Source organism: Pyxicephalus adspersus, chromosome 5 (assembly GCF_032062135.1).
Source record: "Pyxicephalus adspersus chromosome 5, UCB_Pads_2.0, whole genome shotgun sequence".
Lineage (NCBI taxonomy): Eukaryota > Metazoa > Chordata > Amphibia > Anura > Pyxicephalidae > Pyxicephalus > Pyxicephalus adspersus.
The window spans coordinates 31,764,996-31,792,926 of record NC_092862.1 but is presented as its reverse complement, the minus strand read 5'-3'; the positions used below and the strand labels follow the sequence as shown (position 1 = coordinate 31,792,926).

General features: G+C 37.5%; 1 protein-coding gene across 1 annotated transcript in view; it reads left to right on the top strand.

Annotated features, from left to right (window-relative positions):
- Window positions 1–12,556, top strand: part of KCNB2 (potassium voltage-gated channel subfamily B member 2) — a 166,327-nt gene extending 153,771 nt beyond the window's left edge. Inside the window, exon 3 of the mRNA XM_072411059.1 lies at window positions 316–12,556. Within this exon, the coding sequence (XP_072267160.1) occupies window positions 316–2,424 (2,109 nt within the window). The 3' untranslated portion in view covers window positions 2,425–12,556. The remainder of the gene's footprint in view (window positions 1–315) is intronic.
- Window positions 12,557–27,931: the final 15,375 nt, after the last annotated feature.

Here is a 27,931-nt window from a genome sequence, read left to right as displayed (position 1 = left end):
TCAACCATGTAGAAAATGTCAGACCAAGAAAATGTTTTGCATTCTACAAAATCTGAACAGATTGAAAGGACTGACCTTGAAACATTTTGGTATTTAGTATAATACAGGCATACATGTGACTTTTATTACACCACTAAAAATCCTCAAATGTGCTCCCAGGGTAGCCAGATTGTTATTTTGATTTTAACCTGAACTTCAATTGCATAGAGGACTGAACAAGTCTTTCCCTCTACCTTCAGAAAGTACAATAAAATGTATTAAAACTGCAGAGGGCAAACAGCTAATACATTGTTCTTTTTTTTTTTCTTTTTCTAGATTTTGGCAATTATCTCAATCCTGTTCATCGTACTTTCAACTATTGCATTATCACTGAACACGCTACCAGACTTACAAGAACTAGATGAATTCGGACAACTAAATGACAACCCACAGCTTGCACATGTTGAAGCTGTATGCATAGCTTGGTTCACCATGGAATATCTATTGCGCTTTCTTTCATCCCCAAACAAATGGAAATTCTTTAAGGGGCCACTAAACATTATTGATTTGCTGGCTATTTTGCCATATTATGTTACAATTTTTCTAACAGAGTCCAACAAAAGTGTTCTTCAGTTTCAGAATGTCCGTCGTGTGGTCCAGATATTTAGAATCATGAGGATATTGCGTATTCTCAAACTTGCAAGACATTCAACAGGTCTTCAGTCACTGGGATTTACACTTAGAAGAAGTTATAATGAACTGGGATTATTGATCCTATTTTTAGCTATGGGGATAATGATATTTTCTAGCTTGGTATTTTTTGCTGAAAAGGATGAAGATGCTACAAAGTTTACAAGTATACCAGCATCATTTTGGTGGGCTACCATAACAATGACCACAGTGGGCTATGGAGACATCTATCCCAAGACATTACTTGGCAAAATAGTTGGAGGTCTCTGCTGTATTGCTGGAGTTTTAGTGATTGCACTGCCTATTCCAATCATAGTAAACAATTTCTCAGAGTTTTACAAAGAGCAGAAGAGGCAAGAAAAGGCAATTAAGAGGAGAGAAGCACTTGAAAGAGCGAAAAGGAATGGAAGTATTGTTTCCATGAATCTGAAAGATGCATTTGCTCGCAGCATGGAATTGATCGATATTGTTGTAGATAAGTCTGCCGACGGAACTAATAAAATAGAGAAAGCTAATGATAATCATTTGTCCCCAAGCCGATGGAAATGGGCACGGAGGACAATGTCGGAGACAAGTTCAAATAAATCATTTGATAATAAATATCAGGAGGTTAGTCAACATGACTCTCAGGAACTATTAAACAATTCTTCATCTAGCCCACAGCATCTCAGTGCCCAGAAGCTGGAGGAGCTATACAATGAGATCACAAAAGCACAGTCACATCCTAGTGTTAATTCTTCATATCATGAGCAGTCTGTCATCCCTCCTGCATATGAGGAGGAAATAGAAATGGAGGATGTGTCCGCAAAGAGGAACCAGCTATCAGTTGCCCCCAAAGACATAATTACAGATATGAGAAGTGTGTCTAGCATTGACAGTTTTGCCAGCTGTGCAACAGATTTCACAGAAGCTGAACGTTCCCCCCTTACACCATTTCCTGGAAGTAACCTAGAAATTAGGTTCCCTTCATACACCGTGCCTGAAGAAGGTAATCATGAGGTGAAAGTGTCCCAATTCTTGCCACGTTCAAAATATACAGGTTTTGCTCCAAAAGATGTCACATTTGAGTATAAGTTGTCAGAATCTTCTGGAACCCCAAAAATACTTCTGCAAGATCAGATCAATAATGAGGTAGAGGATGACCAGGGTCCAGTTAAGGGAAATAACCCTCTAAGATCGAGATCTCTCAGAATAAACTCAAAACAATCAAAAAGCAGTGCTCTCCAAAATCCAGCAAGTATTACAAGTACCTTGCCGACAAATACATTAGAACATCCTTTATACACTCATCTTCAGCTAAGCACACTCTTTTTGCAAGACTATTCTTCAGAGGAACCGACACAGCCAAAAGCTGACTCACAAGGAGGAATTGCAAGACCTTCCATATCACCTTCTCGAAATCCCAAATTTTTTTCACTTTCTTCAAAGAAGAGAAGCAGCTTTACAGAAATAGACACAGAAGATGATGATTTCATGCAGGTATGTGGCTCAAAGAATGATACTCAGGAGGCCATTAAAACTAACTGCATTGAGGAGCAAAATGAAGGAACCAGAGTACCCACAGAAACTGATACAGTCTCTCTTCAGAAAAATATCAGTCAAAACTGTACTCAGGACATTTACCTGGCAGGAGAGGACATTAAACAGGACAATATTCAAGAGGAAATCAAAGTAGAAAATCATTTATTTGTCCCAGAAATTCACTCAGAGACTGGAGAAACAGGTTATTGTCAGACACGGGAGACCAGCATGTGACTAGTTGCAAAAGCAATAAAGACTTTTTTTTCTTAAAAGCACTAAGGTTGGTAATGCCTGTGAACACAAAAGGAAAAGCCTCAAAAACATTCATAAACTATTAATTTTGCATGGCATGAAGAACTGCTTAGTTAAATAGTTCAGGAACTACCTTTTGTAACAAAATATATAATGACTCAGCAGCAGTATGTAATAATGAAAGCCCTTCTTAAGAGCCAGTGTATTGCAAAGCCTGACATTCTTGATCCTTTAATCCACGACTGTAGATGTGTTTTGAGCGTTTAAAAAGGCAATGTAGCGTTTGAGAAGGGAAGGATTAAGTGTCAATGCATGCATTAAAAAAACAGGTGGAACTGAGGTGCTGTAAAGCTTTAAGGAAGCCTATATGTATATATATATATTAGCTAGAAGAAAGAGTATAAGTAAACACGGTATATACATGGAACCCATCGATTGGGACAGGTACTCCCTTCATAGTATATTGCTTGGAGGACATGTACAGACTTACATTATGTTGCAGAACTGCAACCTTACTTTTAGCTGGTCCGGTGGTACAAAGGTCAGCGTTACAACACATGATTATGTGTGTTGCAAGGCTTACCAACACTGGAATCGTTATGCAACTGAAGTAAAATGTTTTCTGTTGAGAGGTCTTAGTTGGTTTGAATTAAGAGAATATTTTTTATTTTTTTGTGCTATTATTCACTGCAGATTTTTGCTGTGCATAAAAGATTGTTTTTTGCATTTCTTATTAAAAAATAATAAAGTAAAAAAAAAACAGGCAAGATTTAACAGCCACAAATACTAGTGTGAAGACTGATGTTTAATGTGTTAACTTGCCAAAAATATTGTCAATAACATTGTCCCACTGTTGATTACCCAAAGTACAGTAATTGATCGCCACGTAAATAGTGCCAATTGCCATGAATTTGCAATATACATAATTAATGTCCTACTGTGTAATATATTCCAGTCAATATTTTTTGTTTATAATGGTGGATGAGTGATTAATCAAGGTCAACACTTCCACAGAGATTTCATTACCAATAAAGACCACTTATGTCTGGCACATTCCAAACAACCTATTGCATCTTTACATTCTGTACATACTGTATCTTCATTGCATCAAAGACAGAAGATTATTATGGCATGGCTAATCATGAAACAAACTGCAAAACAGTTTTCTCTAAAGGTTTAGATCGTCCTACATAGGTAAATTTGATTAGGAGACCTAAGCAGTGTTTTAATGTTGAATGTCTCATAAAGAAATAAACTGAATGCAAAGGGACCACTCTGTATCTCATCTTATATATGACTGAAAATATAATTGTAAAGGGAACTTTAAGCACAAAATAATTTTAATATAACTTAGGCTAAACAAAACCTCCAAGCTAATTTAAAAAACATAAATACACTAAAATGCATGTTTTGGTAATTTTATGGGGCATATCTATAATATCGTAAATGTGACATTCACTAAATATTCAATGGAGGTAAATCTTCTTAGTACATCTGTTTCATATTACAGAAAGTGAATAACTATATGTAAATGTGTGGTGAATATCACATGCCCTTCTTTATAAATATGTCCCTGTAGTTTTCCATGATATCACAATTAGAAGTTATGGCTTAAAAACTGCTTGGTTGTCGAATTGGTATTTTTCTGTATGAAATGAACATGTAACTTCTCTAGTCTTCATTTTTTATTCAATGTTTTTATAACCATTCAATTTAGCATCTTTTCTTCTATCTTTAATAGAGTTCTTATAGAAGAAAGAAAACAGAGGGTTGTGGAGTTTCAAAATTCTAAAATTCAATCATTGATTTAAAAATTTTAACACAAGGAAATAACTAGAAATGCATTGTAGTGCTCCTATGAATTAAGTACATATGGGCAGTTTAATCATATGTGAGGACATGCACATCCGGGAGCAGTGAAAGTCTAGTTTAGACGACAATTAATTAAAAATCCTATAATTTTTGGAGTTAGAGGCATGAAATATCTTTTTCTGAAAGTGTTGCAGATGTGATAATGTGGTCATTTTTTGTGGTCATTTTAGATACAGAAAGTGGAACATTTAGCATGAAGCTCCCTCTGTATGAACAAATGTATTAAAATGATGTTCTAAAAGATGCCATGCAGTTTTACAACGAAAAAAAGTCAATATATACAATATATATTATTAGTTAAAAACTGCATTTACTATTTATTTTATTTAGTAATTTTTTTATTTATATATTTTTTATTTTTTTAATTGTGACATGACTAGACAAATAATGGTCCATGAACAAAATATTCTATTTGGACACTGATTTTCACCAGAACCCAACCTGTACTTATTATTCCTAGTATCAAGAACAGGTTGCTTTAATAGGACATCAGCTGTGCTAATACTTGGATCAGATGGTGTCGCTTCCCAAGTCCCAGTGCAGTGATTTTAGTTACATGGAAGCTGAAAAGGCTTTTTACCACCACAGGTCAAGGAAGCCACAAATAATAATAGTAATCTAAACAAGTTATATATTTTTGGTGTCTCTTCCATTCAAAAACTCTTATTAAAGCTGAAAATGTGATGTTAGTATCTCCACAATATGCATACCCTCAAACAAAGTCTAGCCTAAGACACATATGTAACTCAAAAAAATCTCCCAGGAGGAGGAATTATTCCATTTTTTTGGCCCTGTTGGGGAAACTTTTTATCACTAGAGTGGGAAATAAAAGGAAATTTGCAACAAAAATACAGAGAAAAAACTTTAGCCTGTCTAAAACATTAGAGGACAGCCAGGCTGCCAAATCTCATTGTCTTTGTTTTGAAGTTTAAATATTTATATCAACGATGCCAATAACTACACAAATTAATAAAGGGCTTGTTGAATGTTTTTTAGTATGCTTTGGCTTTTCACAGGTACACTTTAGGTATTTTATTGTTTGTTTATCAAATCTTGAAAAACACAATTTGTGTCCTAATTTTAAGGCTGATGGTTTAACAAACGTTTTGATCCACAAAAAACTTCACAGAAAATGCTTTGTGATTATGCTCAGTAAATATTTTAAAATTAAAAAAAAAAAAAACACAAAAATTGGAGGCTTCCCTACTTTCTCTCCCCCCCCCCCCACTACAAATACTTTCTGTTGTAATGGGTGATAAGTGCACCTAAAAAAAATATTAGAATTTTACTTACTTTACGCCGTGCTGACTCATCAGTTGGTCTGATGTGTTCTAGGTAGATTTCTGTGGAATGCTAGGCCGGCTAAATCCTAGAAGAAGACTCAAGTCCATTGCAAAAATGTCTTCTATCTAGATTTTAGTTGATCTGCATTCCACAGGAATTGTACCCACCTACACACTGCATGTTGAAGATAGGGATAAGGTATTTATAATTCTTTTTTAAGGGTGCATTTTTGCCTATTTAGGTGATTTGGGGAGGGGGGAGTGTGGAGAATGGATCTTTTACTTTAGTGATGGGTCTGCTTTAAGTACAGTGTTGCAGTGAAAGCCATAACACTTAGAATACAAATATAATACAAAGAATTTTTTATATAATTATTCATCAAAAAAAAGTAAGCCCCCTGAAACAATCAGTCAAAAACGTTTAATTTGGTAAAACTTTGCTATATATATTAAAAATATTTTGTTGCTTTAGTTTCCCTTGAGAATGTGTACAATACAATTGTTATCCTTTTCCTATATTTACCTTTCAGATTTTTCTTTTTACCTTTTCTAAATAGTGGAGCAATTCTAAATTTTGTGATAAATACGGGTATGTAATATTGTTTGGCAGATAACAGATCTGTCTGAAATCAAATGTAGCACAGGCTAAGGTGAAATGTGTTTTTAAACACACTATATGTTGCTTGTTGCTAAGCTTGAGTTTTTGTAATTGTCATCAATGTTTCTAATTGCAATCTACTTGTTCAATTAGTAAATGGGCTTTTGTTAGTGAAGAGGTAAAAGAGGACCTGTCACACAACATTAAAATGTGCTATTTTTACTACAGCTTGTGTAAAATGGATGCTACATTTTGTATTTATATTACATAAAGTTTTCATGACAAAAACTACCTATAAAATCCTCCCTGTATATAAAAAAACATAATACAAGCTAATACCCTAAACTGCATGAGAGCAGCAAAAACTACAGTGTCAGACATTTCTATCCTATTGATGTAGTGCAACACAACGTAAATAAATCAAAGTGTTAGAGATTACATCTACCTTGACAGACACAGCAACAATTAAAATTGCATTTTATCCTTAGTAAGCTGTATTATTAATGTTATATTTTGTTTTTGTTAAGGATCCAAGTCAACACATATGCCCTTTTTAACACATACAATATGACTCCTGCATTCAAGCCAAGTTATCAAATGAGCTATTAAGTTCTGTTTATCTAGTTAAAAATAAAGAAAAAAAATTAATGTTTTACTGATAGCTAAGACCTTAAAAATATCCACATAATTAAAAAAAAACACTTTCTGCTGAATGTTTACTAAACAAAATGTAATTTTAGCATTGAGTGAATGCAAAGTACCTTCTAAAGCTAGTCACAGATATTAAATAGTGTTTATTTTTAGAGAGATTTGTATGAACATGCATGCTTATTTGGCCAGGTGTTTATGTCTGTGCGCTGAACAGACACATTGCACCATGGCAATACATCCAACTAAACTATTCAAGCCCCCGCTTTCAAAAAAAAAAAAAACGACCTAGGAGTGTCCAGTCATTTCTGAAGGCACTCATCATGTATTTGTATGTATAATATAAATATGTTCAGATTGTTTGTTTTAAAATTTGCCTGATTGTCCACCGAATTTAGCTATTACTGTATTGTTCAGCATTAGTTCACCTTAAGAGCCACTGTTACCTTGCCTATTCAGGACAAACTTACAGTGTGTTCGCAAAGGGTTCCCTCAAATCACCAATGCTAACCTTGCCAGATCTCTCAGACACAGAACCAGTGTCTGTACATTTGACAGCTGGCGAGAGTGATTATTACTGGTATTGGGACCGCACACTGCTGCCCCCATTTATTCTCGATAGCAGAGGTCCCCAGCCCCCCGACCCACTAGTGGGGCTCAGCCGTCTGACAGGTGGGCCACGGCCCTGGCCGATGCACCCACCAGCGGGGTCAGGGGAAGGACCCTGCTGGGAGGGCGCACTAGCCAGAGCCACAGACCATGTCTCCCGGAGACATCGCAGGCTCAGGGCGGTGGGCGGGTTGTGGGCATCATGACGTCACTCTAGGGGGAAGTCTCTTCTCCTATGAGTTACACACAGCTCCCCCCGCATGCACGGTCCGGAGTCTGCATTTAGTGGCCTGGGACGTGCAAAAGGTTAGGGACCACTGCTCTATAGGGCTGCTGCAAGGAGAAGCTATATATACCCTTTCCCTCAGAGCAGCCCTTTTCTGGCATTAAGAGGTGATAACTGCACCTGAACCTTTTGGCTAGTGTGAACATGGCTTAAATTGGAGATGGCATTAAATTGGAAATTCATTATGTTGTCCAATGATAAAGGAGCTGCGTCATTAGTCCTTCTGCATGTGACAATACTTTGGCCTAGCAGTTACCTGCTAAACCTCAGCAATATCACATGGAAGAAGGTCACATGGCCTGCAGCTGGTTTTGTAGTAGTCTGCAACAGAGGAAAAAAGAAAGGCAGGGGAACCCATTTTCACACTCACTGTCACAAAACGAGAACAGTTCCTTTATGAGGCTAGTTTGTTAAATCAAGGCAGGAAAAAGGACGCATTGACCTCTGTAACCAGTTAGAAAATAGGCAAGTGGGAGCTGTAGGACAAGAAACTTTCAGTGACTTTCAGTGTATATTTACTTTTTCATGTTTAATTATGTTTAATTTATTCCTTATTATATTACAGATTAACTCTAGTAACCTATCCTCATTTGATTACACTTAAAATAGATTATAGTAAACACCCTGGAGTAGTAAAGTAACATAGAAAAAGTGTAACTTTATGTATTTTTATATTGGATATGTCTCCATTTGTAAATTAGTTTGATAGACTAGGGAATAAACATTTTAAATGCTATAACTGAGAAATAACAAATCACTGAACGTTAGGGTGGATTCAAAAGCAAATTTAAAACATAAAAATATGAACATTGTACAGAATGATTGTACCAAGGCTAAATAAAAAAGCATTGGTGAACCAAAAATGTAAATATTAGATGGCATTGCATTTAGTTTGGATTGTATAGTGAGACATTGATTTAAGACAGAGATCATTGGAGCTGAGACTGAGTGTACAGGTGAATACCCAGTGGGTTAGGTGTTAATTTCCTTAAAATAATTAATATTTAACTATTCTAACGTTGTAAAAATGGAAATACATGTATAAATATATAATTGGATATAACCTGCCACAGACTGAGAACCTGCATGTTCTTGTGTTTTGTATTAGCTAATATTTTTGAACAAAATATAAAATAAAACTAGATAATGAAACAATAATAAAATAATATATATTTATATAAAAATAACAAATTTAATGCAGGCAAATGAGAATATCATGTAAAAAAGTCTAATATTTACCTTTTAAATCTGAATTTTTACACAAAACAAATTAAATATTTTATTACCATGACCAAGGTACATATAAAAAAACAACAATAATATATTAGAAATAATTATAATAATCATATTTCATTTTTTTTTTTTCATTTTTAAATCTTAATTTAAAAATCAGTCCTATCCATGGTCTTTTTTTTGCTAATGATTATAAAAATATTGACAGCACTTTATCTCTTACCTAATAACATCTACAAATTGTATATGCTTCTAAATCCACAAACTTTTCTTGGAGTGGCAAGTCTTACACGCACAACCAAATATGTTTCTGTGTAGTGACATATTCCATATGCAAAAGGTAAGAAAAAAAGTGCCATTCTGTCTAGAAATTGTGAAATCTTTGATAGCAAAAGGGTAATATAAACAAAAACATTTAATGATGATTGGAATGTACTTGTTAGGAATGTTTTATAACTCAGTAATTCATATTACAAGCATGTGCATGCTGCATCCAAACATTATATCCATTAAAATAGGAATACAGTTTACAATAGTTGACAATGATAAAGCAGTTCATGTATTTAAAAGGAAACATCACTCAAACAAAATCCTTATGTTTTTGATACAACTTCAGCAAAGATCTGTCATACATATCATAACTTCAAACAGAATGACCCATGGATGTAGGAGGTGACGCTAACCTAACATTATAAAGATTAACACCCAATCTAATATATTGCAGTTTTCCTGCCTTTCTAGGACCCAAACATGCTTTGTAATTTAAATTAGAATTATATTTTTTCAGATTTATTTATATCTGTGTGTGAATAAGATTTATCATCTGCTCAGCCAATGCTAGCAGGAATACAGATAAACATATCTTAAAGTACAAAAGTTCAAGGTAAAAGTCCTGCCTATATACATAGCTTTAAGGACAACACTGGTACACTTTATTGTTGATCATTAAGCAATGCATAGAATTTTGCATAAGGTTCCATGCCGAACAAATGTAAGTTCGGACACCAAATTTTTTAGCCCAGATGAAATCTCATGTAAAATGTTGTGAACAGATTACATGTTCAGTAAACTAGTAAGTGATCACCTTCCATTTAGCTGGTACAAAAATCTCAGCTATACAAGACATCAATCTGCTTGCACTCATGCTGCAGAGAAGGTTCGCTGCTCTTTCTTGGAACTCACAGAATCTCTGCAGAGGTCTTACACCATCCCAGTGAGTGGTTGTTTTAGAAGTTATTAAAAATGGTAAGACTGTGGTCACCTATCATTTTACCACACCTGGAATCTTTATATTTGGACTTAAACATTCTTGATCGGTTTAGTAAATAGACACAATATTGCTATTCTGCTGAAGTTTCAGTAAAGTTGTATAAGGCTTGGGGATCAATGGGTGTAAAAATGTCATGCCTTGACCTGTTTTTGACAATAGCTTAACACATTTCTGATTGAAGTTCTGCATTAGTTTTGCCCTTTAGGTTTCCCTCAGTAAATACCTGTGTATAATTTGTAAGAACATTGAAGCACTGCAGAGAAAAAGGTAGCTTACAGGAACAAAAGCCACCAACTCCTAGTAATAAGTCTTACTCTCAGCCTTTATAGTGATCAGTTGGACAAACTTTAAAATATTATATGAAATAACTTGGAAACACATGCTGCACAGGCAATATACTAATAAAAGCAATAGTATGGTATATCAAACAGCATTACACAGTATCTACCCACAGAGAAAAAGCTTATTGCATACTTTACCCAAATAAAAAATGAGAATTGATACAAAAGCTAACAGTCATATATGTTACTTTCTTAAATGATTTACATTTACCCATAAAAAGATCCATATATGTGTAAAACAATGTAAGGTTTAATGAGAATTATGGCTAAAGAAAACAAGAAAATGTCATTTAGCAGAATGTGCACAGGTAAATTTAATACAGAACATGATTACATGGCAGAAGGCAACCTATTACTTCTTCCTAAACTACAAAGGGGATTTTGTTATTTACAAAAGCCACTGATTTACCCTCTTGTTGGCTATCAGAAAAAAATGAATGTGGTGCAAATAACATGACTCGCATAACGTTGGTAAATCCTAGCTAGCACAAAATTAAACCACCTGAGTAATTTAGCACTAGAAGTGTGTGAACTCTCAATATCAGAGTGTAGCAAAGCCGTTAGACTAGAATGCACCATAAACAAAGCATAAGCAGTTATGATGTTTAAAAGCATCAGTAGCACCGAGTTATTGTGCAACTGTTTTTTTTTTCTGTGTATATTATTTATGTTGTCAAATAGTATGTTTATTTTTTTGCTCTGTAAATATACATATGTATATACATATAAATTTATATTTGTACAATATTTGTTTCAGTAACTATCCTCAATGCTGCAAGTAACTACAAAAAAGCACAAAAGCTACCTGTCCATCCTCACTTTTAATAACAAGTTTAGCTTAATCACAACTATCTGATCTTTCCAACTCAAGGAATGAATTAGATTACTTTGCACACTGCAACTTCTCATAGAAAGTAAAACAATATGTGTTTATGGTAAAGACATATGAAGAGGTGAGTCCATCTGAAAATTCCAATGGTTTGAATCACTTGCTCGCTCTTTACATCTCTAAGGGTAGTGGCTTATCCACTTGTTGCATTCCTAATTATCTTGCTTGGCATTTGACCAGCTTAGTTTTCCCTGTTAAGGAAAATCAAGCTTATAAACGATGACACTATTGCTTGTTGAAAGCTTAGTAAGATCTTTATGGTGTCAGCGGAGAGACAAGACCCTGATAGGCTCTTATAGCAAGAAGGTAATGCCACAAATGTCCTTAGAAATACTAGAAACTTGCAAGTGATATCAATCTCAACCTCAATACCAAATTCAGGTGAAAGTAGCCTTTATGGTTATACATTTGAACCAGCACCTTGAATCTTTATTCAATTTAAATAGGAATAAAAAAGTAAAATGTGTGTATTTTTAATTTTCTGTGATTGCAAATGGGCTGTTGATATAAGTACAGGTCTGATAGACTGGCATAAATTCTTTTTAGTAAACGTAAAAGAGTTTAAGTTCTTTTCAAAGTTGAAAAAGTCTTTTATGAAAGTTGTGTTCACAAACCTTGTTACAAAAGAGCACAAGTGTCAGTAAAATATGAATTGTTTCATCCTTACAGGGTGCTCAGGTCAATGTATGTAATTACTGATACCAATTGCATCGATGTTTGACATGTAATACTGGTTTCATTATTTCTGCCACCATTTTATTTCTACTTGTCACCCTTTCCAGCTGAACAAACTAGCAAACTCCTTTCTGCATTTTTCATCTACATCGATAATGTCTTCTTAAACCTATCTTATGATGCTTTTATCAGTGTTTCCATTCTGGCTGCCTTTGACCTACAGAAAGGGGAAATGTGACATTGTAATGACTAGAATGTTAATTACCTCCATATCAATCGTCCTATTAATTCTGTATGCATGCATGTAACTGTTAAACATTTATGTCAAATGTCTGTACAATGATTGCATTTCTTTCTTCATTTCAGTCTGAATGCATATGCAGGATAGAAATAAATGTATCAATGAATCATTCCTGTCTCATTTCAGTTCTCAGTCATTTGCATAAGCATTGCATTGATTTCATCATAGCCATGTGGGGCTGTAGCGGATTTCAAAGGGGGACATATAAATAGTGGCACATGGTTTTAGCATACTGCCATGTATTGGAAGGCTTGCTTACATAGGTAAAAAAAAGGTAATTTCTGTGTCGTATATGTGTGCCCAGATTCATCTTCACTGCTGCATAAAATATTGGGCATCTCCAGCTTATACAGTATTTGGTATTTAGATCTGGGACAGCAATTGTTCCCAGTCCTTAAGTCTGGAGCATGTGGACTTTTTAAGGGGTCAGCAGGAAGTCACGGATGTAAGTACTGCTTGGTATGTCTACCTCAGTGCTTTTAGCCGTTTTTTTTAGTAAGGTATCGAGGGAAGTGCAGTTTCTCAATCTTAACAACACTAGGAATGATAATTTATAAAAACTGAAGCCAACATGCAGAGTTAACCATACCATTATTAAATAATTGATTATTTGCTATAAGCAACAGCTTCACTTTTGCTGCATTTTTATGACCAGAATTTTTATGGATAAAAGCTGGAGCAAAGGACAGGTGTATTTATTTCCTTTGGTAATCTTTTCTTTTTATTGTGTGGTTTATAGCAGTCGGCTGGAATCTAACTATGAAGAGACCATCCACCTTTTTACTGGTCCTATAATAGATCCAGTTGAAAAAATAGAATAAATATTTGCAAAGGTTTGAACTTTACACATGAAACCCTACCCATTAATGATACGGCACACATCTCTGCAAACTATGCTGTGAAGTGTAACGCAGACCAGCACAACAACATCCGGCAGCTTAGCATGGAGGCATAGAAAACCAGTTTTAGGCATGCAGTCAGCAGGATGATGGCTAATATCACAAAAGTTTTTTAGGTGAAGCCTTACAATAGGTCCTAACCGAATGCCACATTACTTTATTCAAAACATAAAAACTATAATTACATTACTATGAGAAAATAAATGTAAAAAAGTAAGAAAATGTTAAGATCTCCTAATTATTATTACAAAGATATATATTTACTGTTCTGTTGTTTACTCAGCATAGCCTGCTCCCATCTGACAGCTGTAAACCTGGAAATGCTCACAGTAGAGGGCTTCCAGATTGACTGCACAGGAAGAGATTAGGCATATGATCTTTCCTCAATGCTCACAGCAAACCATCATGATAGTTTATGTTCCTGGCCATCATAAATTTACCCCTTCATTCCCCAAAAGGGTTAAATATATCTATAAATAATGAAATGAGATTTTAATGTTAAAGTATTTTACTATATGTATGTGATTGGTGTTTTGCTACACTTAACTTTTTTTACAGGTTATCGCACCATGACAGGATGATTCCCATGACTGCATTCAACGTGAGCACAGCAGTGGGACTCCTGACAACGTGGTATCCCAGGCACTAGAGGGCAAATGAGGACAAGTGTTCCCGTTCACCTCTAGTGCTGATTGGCTGGGAAAAGGTAAACCCTGAGGACGCTAGAGCCATCTTCACGGTTTACCTTTTCCTAGCCATTCAAGAGAAAGGTCGTATGAGGACACTGCTCCAGAGTCCCTAGTAGAGCATTGGCACATGTTCTGCACCTAAGTGGGTGCAGAACACTTGACAAAGCTCCGCTAAGGCTGCCGGGGGCAGTGTCCCCATTCAACCTCTGCATTGACAGGCCTAACATCTGACAAAGAAGGCAAACAAGTAGTCAGGAGTTTTTAACACTGCATGCACTTATGTTTTTGCCATTTAGTATATTATTTATGACATTTCCCAAGATATGCAGGAAAATTATCGGGTAAAAACTAGGTAGAAATTAGGATATCTGTAGTCCAAAAATTTCTGTATACTATTATTTACTATGGCAATTTGGTGCAATATAAATTAACTGTTGGACAGAAATCCAGTTCCATCTTTTATGTTTTTTGGTCCATAACATTTATGATCCTACTAAATATGTCTGATCTTACTCCATGCTCACCAAACTTACAAAACTTTGATGCCTTAATATTTGTGAAAAGTTGCCTTTCTCAGGAAGTTCTTTTTCTACTTTTTCACACATGTTCAATTGGTAAAAAGTCAACTTTGAAAACCTGAGGTGCAGTATGATGCATCCTTGTGCTTTTTAGCAATTGTCATCTCTTTGATGATTTTCTACCATTTTGCTGCTACTTTTACTGTGTAAATTTTACTTATCTGCAACTGCTCGTAGAACCAGTGGGACTGCTCTTCTGCATTAGTCAGGTTTTTTTTCTCTTTGATTTATTTATTACAGAAACACTGAGCATTTGAGCCTACCTGGCTCTACATGTAAATGTTTTATTATTAGCAATTATGGGGTTGTCAAATAAAGATTTTTTTGACCAACTTATTGAGCAGGTTGCAACCCCTGTTGTGTACATATTCATATCACTCATGTCTTGAACATTTCACTATTCTTGGCAATAAACTGCTTCTTTTCTATTCCACTTTGTAACATTTTAGCTAAAGACATCAACATTTTTTCCTCTTTGCATGAATCAGCATGTGTTTTGTATTTGGTCCTGGCATTATATTATTGTTGTTTTTTTCAAGCAAGAAGTTATCATATGATCAACTATAATCCCAAGGTTTATCAGACAAGGTTTCTTTCGGTTAATTTAGGATGTGTGGGTAATAAAGACATACGCACACCATGCATGTTTACCGTGTTTCCCCGCAAATAAGACATACCCATAAAATATGCAGTAGCAGGATTTCTAAACATTTGCGCAATATAAGCCAAACCCCGAAAATAGGACATAGTGATAGGCGTGTCATTCTGTGCCTGCTGCAAACTGAGGTATAGAGGAAAACATAGAAAGTGAAAGAAAAAATCTCCTCAGTGAAGTGAGGAGCAGGACGCTCTGTTTTTGGTATTGTGGGGGAAGAAGTAAAGCTGTAGCTGCCATTTTACCCAGCACTGTGGGTCTCTCCCCCCCAGCACCAAAGAGCAACAGTCTGTGGGTCTCTCTCACCCCCCACAAACACCAGGGTATAGGGGAAATGCTTCAGCAAGCAGTCTGCTACTGAGCCCAGAGAGATCCTCCCAGCTCCACTGTGCAGATTGGACCCAGTTCTCACTAGATTCCTGATAAATAATACTTAATAAAAATAAAATACTTAAATTCTCAATAAAAATAAGACATTCCCTGAAAATAAGCCATATTGTGTCTTCTTGAGGGAAAATAAATATCGGGCAGTTTCTTATTTTAGGGAAAACACGGTATTGGTAATACATTTTCACCATTTTGTAGATTAGTCCTCTGACATAAACCTTCGCCCCCATGATCTGAAAGTGCTGCAATCCAGATGCAGTCAAGTTGTTCAGTTGTTTTTAAAAATCAATAGAATGGGGTTCTATGGGAGGGACGCCTCAGTGTCTGTGACCGTGCACTGATACTTGTAATCAAACAAGCTTCTCTAGATTTCTATCCATCAAGATTTTATTTTGTGGCCAACCATTGTGTTGCTATTCCTTGCTTGGGTTTTTGGTTTGCTGAAGATCTTATATAGCAAGCCTGACTGCCAAGAAAATATTAGGAAGCTAATGCAAGATGACCACCCCATTGATATTGGTATTGTGTAAGGGTAAACCATTACATACAATTGCATTTCATACAGTATACACAACAGTTAAACATTCACAGTTTATACAAATAAACATTGAGACCCAAATCACTATATTAGATGACTTATCCTGACAGCCAGTAGGCTGTGTCAGAGCCTGGGGTGGCAAATAAAGATGTATAAAGCAAAGGTATATGTGAAGTATATCAAAGGCAAATACCCTTTTAACCATACTCATGGTATGATGAGTTATATGCAGTAAAGGAACAAACAGGACACACTCTCTATAACTATATATTGATGTAAACACTTACATCTACATTATTATCATGTACACATTCTAATATATTAAAGGAAGAGTACCCTGAGATGGGCAGCTTTTAATTGTGTTTCACTATGCCCCCGTTATAAGACAAGTAGATCCTCCAAAAACCTTCTCATACAATGTCATGTAAAGGCTTTCTGTGGGGTAACAAAACAGACCAAATAATTATATAATCAAGAGGTGCTGCCACAATTGTAGAAGAGGTATAGAAAATTAGTCTTTAAGGGTGCAGCTAGAAATTTATAATTAATAAATGATACCCTGGATGGTCAAAGGCTGTAGAGGCTGTGCCACTAGATTAAGTTTAGTGACCATTTCTTTTAAACCTCTAGAAATGACACAGAGTTTGGCCTAAATGTACCCTGCCTGTGCATAAAGCTAAAGGAAATATACCTAAATAAAAACACAAGAAAAACTGCTTTTTCAAATGTTTATGCAGTACAAACAACGATAGATGTAGTTTCTTTTAGCCCCTGAAGTTGATTTTTAACCCTACATTTTTTTGTGAAAATTGCTTCTTGAAGACATTTTAATTATTTGCCCACCATTCTGTAACATAAACCCTTTTTCCATGAAATATTCTTTTATTTTTTTAGTTGTTTCTAAGTTTGCTTTAAAAAATTTCTCATTTCAGATTCCTCAACGACATTTTAATGAGATTCAAATCAGTGCTACAAAACAGACTAGTTTATCACTCTTCATTTCTTCTTTCGTAGCCATTTCTTAGTGGCTTTGCTAAAGTGCATTATCACATTGAAAGATGTTCTATTTCAACCGCAAGGTTCAGACATATGGCCTTATTTTCCCATCAAGCACAATTTGAGACGATGAAGAATTAGTTGGATAGCAGTTGGAATAATAACCACAAGCTGTCCAGGCCCTGAAGTAGCCAAACAACCCAAGATTATAACATTTCCACTTCACAGTTAGTTTGAGATTCTTCTCTTTAAGTGCTTAAGTTTAAGTAAGACTGGTTCCACCTGCATACTACCTTATGAAGTCTTTCTTATTAACACCTAACCTGAACACCTTACTTGATTTGAAGAGGTTACTTAAGGCAAAACTGCATTTTCATTCATTTAGATTATTATTATTATTATTATTATTAAACAGGATTTATATAGCGCCAACATATTACGCAGCGCTGTACATTAAATAGGGATTGCAAATGACATCAGGTAATGGGTGAGTCTTTTGTAGACAAGGCATTCAAGGAGTTTGGAGATATATGGGAGAAGGGAGATAGGGCGGTAGTTGGAGGGTAGGGAGGGGTCCAGTGAGGGTTTCTTTAGGATAGGGAGAATTATGGCATGTTTAAAAGCTGAGGGGTATTTACTTAACATATTCACTTAAATCAGTTTTATTTGTGATTTGTATTAGTATATCACCTTTATCTGTAGACAATGTTTTAATGAAAATCCAAATTGTCTGGGTCAAATATGCTGAAAAAAAAAGTAACAGATACCCTGGGGTATACCTACCTTTTCACATGTCTGTATTTCAATGTCCATAGCCTGGTTACAGTTCTACTTTAACATTTAACCCACCCCAAAAAACCTAAATTAAATTTTAATTTTTTGAACATGATTTCTTGATTATATTCAAGGCAAAAAAATACCTATTTTATATGAATTGAATTGAGTAGTAGGTTCTTTTTTACATAACCATGCTAAAAAAGTCAGTTTACAGAGCTCTGTAGCTCAAATTCATACATACAACTGTACAGGTCATAAAAGTGAATAATAACTCTATCTCTGTTTTTAGGGCTAGATATAGTTTTAAATAGAAAGAGACAGGTTGGAAGCAACAGCATCTTTTGTATTTATCCTGTATAAATCTCTTAATGCAGGGGTGTCAAACTGAAATACGCAGAGGGCTAAAATAAAAACATGGACTAAGTCGAGGACCAAACTTGACATTTATTGAAAACAAAGAGGAAGTTTTACCTTCTCATTAGAGATAAAACATTTTCATATGGAAAAATTCAATCTTCTTAAAATTCAATCTGCACCAAGACTAATAGGGAAAGAGTTTTTTTAATTTTATTTAGGAAAAAATCTCATTCTCTATTTGTAGTTTTCTAAATTTTTACAAGTTTTTAAAAGTTTTATACATATGTAAGTATAAACATATAAAAAGAAAAAAAAACAACAGAATCATATGCAATACCAATATAACAAATACAAAAACAAGGAGAAAAAAAAATACAAAGATAATCATGGGTGATAATACAAAATTGCAATTTAAAATTCCAAGTAGGAGGACAACATTTGACAGATAGTTAAAGCTGCAAGAGCCTGTGATCTAAATCTGGTGAAGCATGGTGGTCCAACCAGGGAGACCAAACTTTACAAAAAGTGTTGACAGTGTCGTTAACCACAGCAGTCATCTTTTCTAGTACCATAATGTCAGATACTCGAGGGAGAACTGCTGAAAAATTAAGGGTAGGCTTTCTCCAAGCTACCGCTATGATTTGACAGGTGGCTAGAAATATAAATGTGATAAGTTTACGCTGCTGCTTTGTGAGAGACAGGTTTGGCATGTGAAGTAAAGCTTCCCAAGGGTTCTGCCGTATTGATATGTTTAACACTGACCTTATGTGATTGTATACCTTAATCCAAAGTTAACGAATAGTGTTACGAATAGCTGGGCAGTCCCACCATGTGTGGAGATAAGTACCAGTGGTTCCACAGCTTCTGAAACAATGTGAAGTTCCTTCCGGAACAAATTTCACTGTCCTATTTGGTGATAGCCAATGAAGAAATTAATCGCTAAACCTCAACTTTGAGTGCAAAAAACATATATTGCCATGAGAGCGAGTTGAATGTTTTACGTACATCCAGAGAAAGAAACATGCACTGGATCTTTTCAGAGTGAGCCAAATATAATATCTGCAATGCTCTGCGTACATTGTCCCCTGTCTGATGTCTGAGGAGGAATCCCACTTGGTCACCATGGATCAAGTCGCTTAGAAACCGGTTTAACCTAGTTGCCAAAATTTTCATGTCTACATTCAAAAGTGAAATTCGTCTATGGTTAACCCAAGAATGAGGATCTAGCAAGGGTTTGGGTATCATGGCAATAGACGCTTTCAATGACTTCAATGGTGGGAAACAGGTACCCTATTTCAAACACTTAAAAAGAGAACAAAGATGCGGTGTAATGACATCAGACTTTTTTTTATAAAACAGTGGCAAAAAGCCATCTGGACCTAATCTTTTACCAGATTTTAAGGACTTGATGGGTAACTTAATTTCAGCTTCAGTAATATCTTTTTGCAAAAGTTCTATGTCGGCGGCTTGCAAACCAGGTAAGTGCACATTCACAAAAAATTCCTCTGCCTTTCGATGATATAGGACTGGAGGAGCTGAATATAAATTGGTTAGGCGAGACTGAAATTCCTGTACTATTTCCTTAGGATTGCTGGTAAGGCGTTTATTAGTGGCGCGTAAGGAAATAGGTGCAGTTTCAGGTGCAAGATTACGTAATCGCTTGGCTATTAAAGTACCTGGTTTGTTACCACATTGATGGAATTTACGCCTGGTCCACTGTAACTGACATACAGCCGTTTGGGTCAAGCATAAATTCAGTTCAGTATGAATTTTGCATAAAGCATTTCTGGTGGCTACAGTAGGATTGAGTTTGTGTAGTCGGACAGCTCTAGAATATTCTGCTTCTAAACCTAATTTTATCTGGCTCCTTCCTAGCTGAAGCTAGTTGTATGAGATGGCCTTTTAACACTGACTTATAAGCTTCTCATAACATTGTAGGAGGTGATACTGAACCTAGGTTGTGGGAAAAAAATCCTTTAGAGTGTGAAATCAGTTTGTGGACTATATCTGGATAAGAAAGAAGGGAATCATTAATCAACCATGTGCTGAGTCATCTGCAAGTGATGACTACTGGGTCATGGTCTGACCATGGCACTGTTGGAATGTGTGCTCTAAGGACCTCAGTAAAAAGGCATGAGGCGCCCAGACATGGTCGATTCTGGAAAATGAATCATGTGGGGCAGAATAAAATGTAAAAGCCCGAACTAGCGGGTGCAGGTCTCTCCAAACATCAACTAAGCCCATGGCTTCAAAATGTTCCAGTATGCCCTCCCTGTCTAATGTTGGGATTCTAGGAGATTTAGAGCTTCTATCTAATTTACAATTAGGAGCAAAATTGAAGTCCCCACAACACAACAATGTGCCACATACATGTTGTTTGACTTCCTCAAGAATTTTCTGAAAAAGGCTACCTGGGGAGAGTAAGGGGCATAGTAGGTGAGAAAGGTAACCTCAGAATTTTCAATTTCCCCCTGCAAAATTAAATAACGCCCATGAGGGTCTGCCATCTGGGACTTGCATACAAAGGTGACCCATTTATGAAAAGCAATTAAAACCCCTTTATGTTTAGTTGCTGCACAGGCATGGATAACTTGTGGATATTGTACATGCATAAATTTAGGTCAAGAAGATGTAGAAAAGTGGGTTTCCTGAACACAAGCTACATCTATACCAGACGTATGAAAATAATTGAACACTTTCTTTCTTTTTTATGGTGAGTTCAACCCTTGTACATTCACCATCAATATCTTAAGAGCCATGAGACAACATTGAAAGACAGAAAGCAAATATCATTGCCAACAGACCGCAGTGTAACTGCAAAAGCACAATTACAATCACCCATGAGTAAAATACAAAATAATAGAATAACAAAGTTCAAACAGTAGAAACAATGAAGAGGATAAAAATCCTCCTTAGAAAAAAGAGAGAAGGAGCAGGTAGTGTTCAATGACCCCTCATAGAAGCAACTGGGGTCGGGTGCGCTTACACTCCCGCAAAAACACTGAAGAGTCAGTGCACTCGAACAGGGGAACATGTGTCGATCAAGCGGGCTATACAACCATAGATATCAATGGAGTGTTGCCAGGTAACTAGGATAAAAAAAGGAACAAAAACATAGATAAGTGTTTTCCGAAAACTAAAAAAGGCGGTAAGGCACCGAAAGGACAAACTGTCGCTTTTTAGGAGATCACATCATGAAGGATAGATCTTCATTCACAAAGGGCCCCGAGGGTAAAAAAGAGAAAGGACAGCAAAGCTAGCTGAGACTGTCATCCTGGGGAGTTGGAGCAAAAACCCCAATAGCACTTTAGAGCGCCTAGGAGACTTGCGAGAAGAGGGACCGGCGGCTGTTGTCATTGTGGAATTCTGAGTTGGACAGGACATCTGCTATGTGGATAAGACTCATGAGTTTTGGATTTGCAGCCCTTGGGCTTCTAAACAAGCTTGCAGAGATTTGGTGTATATGGCCTTGTAGTTGAACATCACCTTAAAGGGGTAAGCCCATCTATATTTCACTCAGTTAGCTGTCAACACGGCAGGATAAGGGCAGAGGGCCCGACGTCTAGCTAATGTTGAGGGTGATAAATCTGCATAAAGACTTTATTTTGTACCTTGAAACATGAACCACGGAGCGTCGCAAGCTCTTGAGAGAAGCAAATCTTTAGTGCAAAAAAAGTGAAACTTAGCAATGATATCTCTAGGGGGCCATCCTTTCTCTTAGAGCCCAAGGAGCGATGGATCCTGTCCATTTCCAAACGTTCAACAGGGATCTCCGGAGCCAGCTCTTGCAGCAGGGGGGTAATATACACCTGCACATCAACTACTGTTTCGGGAATGCCCTACGAGATTGCTTCTACGAAAGCGATTTTCACAATCTTCCAATTGATCCTTAAGGTAATGAATTTCTTTCTGAGCCGCCCCCAGATCTTGATCTAAACTTTCTAGAACTGTTGTGGCATCATCCATACATAGTTCTAAAGATGCTGTACGATGCCCGATGTCACGTAGATCGCAGCGCAACTCAGCCGTTATGGATGTAGAAGCCTGAGAAAGCTCTTCTTTTATCATGGCCCTTAAGTGTTACATAATGCCTGGGTCATCTCCCTACGGTACCTCCTTCAGCAGGCATGGAACTGAGTCCATGCTGTCTTCTGTTCCTGTAAAACTCTAAGGTACTGAAAGCCCGAGATCGCACGAAGCAGACTCAGGATCTGTCCATCTGGTCACGCTGCGCACATGCGCCCCCTATTTGTAGCCTTCTGAGTTAAATTTCAATAGAGTTACTGTGCCAAAAAACAAATTTAGATCAATCCACTGCATATTTCTGCATTCTCATGTGTTCTTGTTTCTTCTTATTAAGATTAATTGTTTTACTTTGCAAGAGAATGCAATGTGAAACCAAATGAATTGCTGCATGCAATAGTTCTATAATAATTCCTGATTATTTCAACAGTTTGTAATGAGCTTACCTGTCAGTATAAACTCCAATGCAGGGCCATGCATAGGCAGAGAGCTGTTCTATAGACGCGAGTGATGCCGCTACTACAATTCCTGGCATTACTTGCGTCTTTAAAACAGTCCAATGCAGGTCCACGCATGAGCAGAGAGGCTGTTGTTCTATAGTGATGCTGCTACTACAATCTACTACTTCCCGGCATTACTTGCGTCAATAGAACAGTCCAATGCGGGGCCACACATAGGCTACTGGTCTATAGATGCGAGTGATGCCGGGAAATGCTTCACTCGCTACAATTCGTAGTAGCAGGGGGCCAGCTGCAATTCATATTAGCATATCTTTTGGGGCCAAAAAAAGGATGTTTCGGGCCAGAGTTTGACACGCCTGCCTTAATGCTTTGTGACACTGATGGTATTTGTGCAACCTGCACACACTAGAGGTGCTAGCACATACAGTACATACAGCAGCTCTCATTTACCTCTGCTTTGGTGAAATATAACTGGTAATGTCTGAGCTTGCAGGCTCCATCCCATCCCCCACATTCATATTGGTCAGTTACTATGGTATAGGCTTTATTCTGTTTCTAAAGGCTAGTTATGCCAGTAGCACAGACCAACTTGCAGTCACAAAAATACATGGTAAAATTAATTGTTGAAAAAAAAAGATATATATAGTCCATCAAATCCAACTACTAGGGAAATACTATTAACCTGTATATTCCAGATAGAACCGTATATGTATAGTTGATCCAGAGGGAAGCAAAAAATAAAAAACCCTTATAAATTATGGTTCAAATCACTGCAACATGGAAAGAAAATTTATTCCTGATCCTGTGTGTCAATCAACTTTAAAACTTTATTATCCTGTTACAATCTGTGCTTCTAGAAAAGTTTTCAGCTTTTTCTCAAAGCAATCTATAGGACATGCTAAAACTACTTTCTGAGGGAGCCTATTCCACATTTTCATAACTCTTACTGTGAAGAATCCCTTCCATACACAAAGATTGCCCCTTCCCCCCTGCAATAATTGTCAAGCAAGATCTCTAAATGGGCAATATATATGTTTATAAAGCGTGATTATATCCCCTCTAAACATCTCTTCTCTAGAAAGAATAGATTCAGTCCAGGTAATCTCCTTCATGGATTTTTTATATTGCTCTTTTTAGTTTAGTTGCCCTTCTCAGCACTCTCCTCAGTTCCTCATTATCCTTTTTGTGAAATGGTGCCCAAAAATGGGATTTCAGAAGACGTCTGACTAATGCTTTGTACAGGGGCAGGATTGTGTCTCCATATCTGCAGTCTACTCCTCTTTTAACCTCCCTGGTGGTATGATTACTGAGGATTTTTAAATGTAAAAGTGGTACATTTAAAAATCCTCATTATTTTAAATTTCCTGCCCGATCCCACCTACCTGCCTAAAGGTCCCACCCTCCAGCCTACTACTCGTGAGCAGATGCCCGGCTGGCATCCGCTTCCCCTGGCCTCGTGTCCCCAAAGTTCATACGCTGGGGATGCATATCCAGCCGGGCATCGTCAGGTTATGCAGATGCCCAGCCTGCATTGCCAGGGGAAAAAGATGCCAGGCATCACTGGAAGGCACCGCGGACATCGCTGGAGGAGGCTGTGGGCACTGCTGGAGAACACGCTGGAACGTGGGAACAAGGTAGGAGTTTTATTCTCCCTGGAAATTCCACCCTGAATGTGGCTCAGGGTTAGCGCTTTTGGTATGGAAAATCCACCCCGAGCCACATTCAGGAATACCGTCAGGGAGGTTAACAAAAGAAAGTATTTCGCTGGCTTAATCTACCAACACCCCCAGACCTTTTCCATTTTTTGACTCCAACAAATGTATTTTTTTTATCCCAGACCAGCGGTCGCCAACCTTTTTGGTCTTGCGGACCACTAAAATTACCGGCTCCTGACAACGGATGAGCGGGAGCCAGTTGTCAATCAAAGGGGAGGAACCTCCCCCGTAGTGACATCATAATGCTATAACCCCGCCCACTCTGCCATTGCAAATCTGAGCCTGAAATGGGAGAGTGGGCGGGTTGTGTCGTGAAACACAGCCCGCTCACTTCCCTGAGCCTGGGATTTGCACGGGTGAGGTGGTCCGCGGATCTGGCCGCTGCATCCCCCCGGCGGGGTCCCTTTCCTGCAACGGCCAGAACCGCGGACCGCTGCCCCTGACTGTATAAAACATTTATGTTGTTAGTCCCCAAGCAAATAACTTTTCATTCATTATTATTATCACTTGCCGCTTGTCTGCGCAAATAAGCATTAGATCTCCTCCCCCTCCTATTGTGTGTAAATCCCCCCCCCACACTAGATTGTAAGCTCTTCGGGGCAGGGTGCTCTCTTCCTGTATCACTGTCTGTTTTAGTCTATCATTTGCAACCCCTATTGAATAGGCGCTGCGTAATATGTTGGCGCTATATAAATCCTGTTTATTATTATTATTATTATTATTAATAATAATAATCCAGGTCTGCTTGTAGAATCTAGACATCCTGTATGGACCTAATTCCACTACATAGTTTGGTGTCATCTGCAAACACAGATATGGTACTTTTAAGCACAAACTCTAAGGTTAACAGTAAGGGTCTCAACACTGAACCTTGGGGTACACCGCTAATAACCTTAGGCCATTCAGAGTATGAATCATTAATCACTACTCTCTGGATGTGGTCTTTAAGACAGTTTTCTATACAATTACAGATGAAATTAATTGTTGTCTAATTTACTTATTTCATAATATAATGAGAGTAAATTTGTTTGGTCTCAAATTTATGCTGACCATTACTAATACTAATACTTGCTTTCAAAAACTCATCTATGTTGCTCTTTATCCAACTCTCTGGGATCTTTCCAACTGTAGAAGTTAAACATACAGGTCTGTAGTTACTTCATAATGACTTTGCTCCCTTTTTATAGTTATGTAAAACATTGGCCTTATACCACTCCATTGGAATAATGCCAGTGATTAAAAAGTCTCTAAAAATTAGAAACAATGGGTCTGATTTAAAGCTCTCAAAGACTTGAAAAGATAGCTTTTTATGGGTGAACCTGGGTGATCCAGCAAGCCTGGTCCGTTTGGTCCAAATTCAGGACAAATTTCAGACCCAATGGCTCCTTGAGGACATGTGGGTGTGATCCATAACACCAAAACCTGGTGCTTTATTAACCTTAATTGTAATGAGAGTAACATTTTACTACCTTTTTCCTCATCCCAGGAGGCTCCTGACTGTTCTTTCTGCACATGCGCACTACATGCATGTGAGATTGGCACTTTTTCTTCTTACAGCAAGCTACATCACCCAATCTCCTGTCTGCACCTGGCACTCCCTTCGCGCTGGGATGATGTTGGATTACAGGGTGGCGCAGGACCCAATCAAGGACATCTCCGGTGGGATTGAGGGATCTATGAAAATAAAAGAAAGTGGGATTTTTAAATTGTTTTTTTTTTTTAGTATGCTGTGCATACTTGCTGATAATGGCAAAAACTCGTCACCTACCAATGACTTTAGTTCCACTTTAAGCATCTTACTCCAAATTTTCTTAATTAAAATTCAGCATCCATTTCATATAATGTGAGAAGCTTTCCTCCAGAGTGGGTCTCCCTTTTTGCAGTGACAGTGTCTGGATAAACATCCTCTGGGTTCCTGTCATAACAGACTTTTCCTGTAGGTCCCATCACCAGCAGATTCTCCAAGAGGACAAGTAATAAGGCTTTGACTCAAAGGAACCTTTCTCAAGTCTTCCTCAGCAGTCTTGGCTCTGTCCTAGGTCCCCAGGACCATCCGGCCAGTTGCCACAGGCCCCTAGTTTCTCATGGTGATACCCCCTTCTTTCTCCAACCATTTATTCATTTTGTAGTGTCCAACAGACAAATGCATCTAGCCAGAGATGGGCTCTCCCCCAATAGCATAGAGTCTCTCCCCGGCAACAGAAAGTTGGGCCAAACAACAATCACAAGGGAGAATTGGAGTCTGGAACACTCCAAAAAAGACACTTAGAAGTTTTACAAAAGGTTTGGTCTAAGGGCACGTTCCCTCAGAACATGAGTGGATGGACTGGGTTGCCACTAAAGTGAACCTAACCTATAAAACAAAAAAAACACCAGGAGATAAAAGAGTCCTGGCAAAGGGGCCATAAAATGTCTCTGTGTAGCTGAGTTTGGCTTTGTGTGTGATGTCACTGCTGCCAGGGTTAATGTAGTTCCTGCGCACGCAAAGAGGTTACATCATCCAATCAGCAGGACGGATCGCCGGCTCAGTGAAAATGGCGGCTCCCTAGGATGCAACGATGACAGGTCCTGGACATGTCATCACTGAAAGGTGACTGCATAAGGGAAGTACGTGCCAAAATCGGTGAATATGATATGCATACTTGATGATTAAGGCAAAAGCTCCCACCGAGTTTAGTTTCGCTTTTAGTCATAATGGCAGCCTAGCAGCGTCTTACCATAGGCACCTTCAACACACCAATGTCCTAACGCAGTGCATGCTAGTGGCAACATGTGTTTATAAAGCACGTTACATGGCCCTACACAATTGGCTCCTATTAAAACAGAGATAAACTCAACAGTTTTACTTTACCTTTATATGTAAATGTATAAGTGCAAAAAGAATGAAGCTGCAATCAAAACTAAAAGGGAGTTTAGAGCATCCCGAGATACCTACGTCCCGCATCCTGGGAGGTTCTGGCTGCTCCATATCCGGCATGCGCAAATAGGGGCATTTTTTCTACTAAGGTGAAAGAGATGCCAATCTCACGCATGCACAGTGCAAATTCAGGTGACATAGGAAGACCAGAAAATGAGTGAAGATGGCGGTGCCCGACGCTTCCTCCATGCCAGTACGAAGCGGAATTCTAGGACGACGAATGACCAGATCAAAGGAAGGTCCATCGCCATCAAATAATTTTCAAATTAGTTAGTGCCTTTTTAATATGAAATGTAATACAGTAGTTACCTATATTAGCATAAAATGTGAATAACTGAAGAGAATAGAAGAACAGAACAGATCTAGTTCCCATGGAGACAGTGGTAGCCGTGTCATTCATATGGTGGATGTTACCTCACAGACAGAATCCGGCTGACTGGGAATTAAACGTTACACAAATGGAACGCCTCAGCGAAATTTAAATATGAGCGG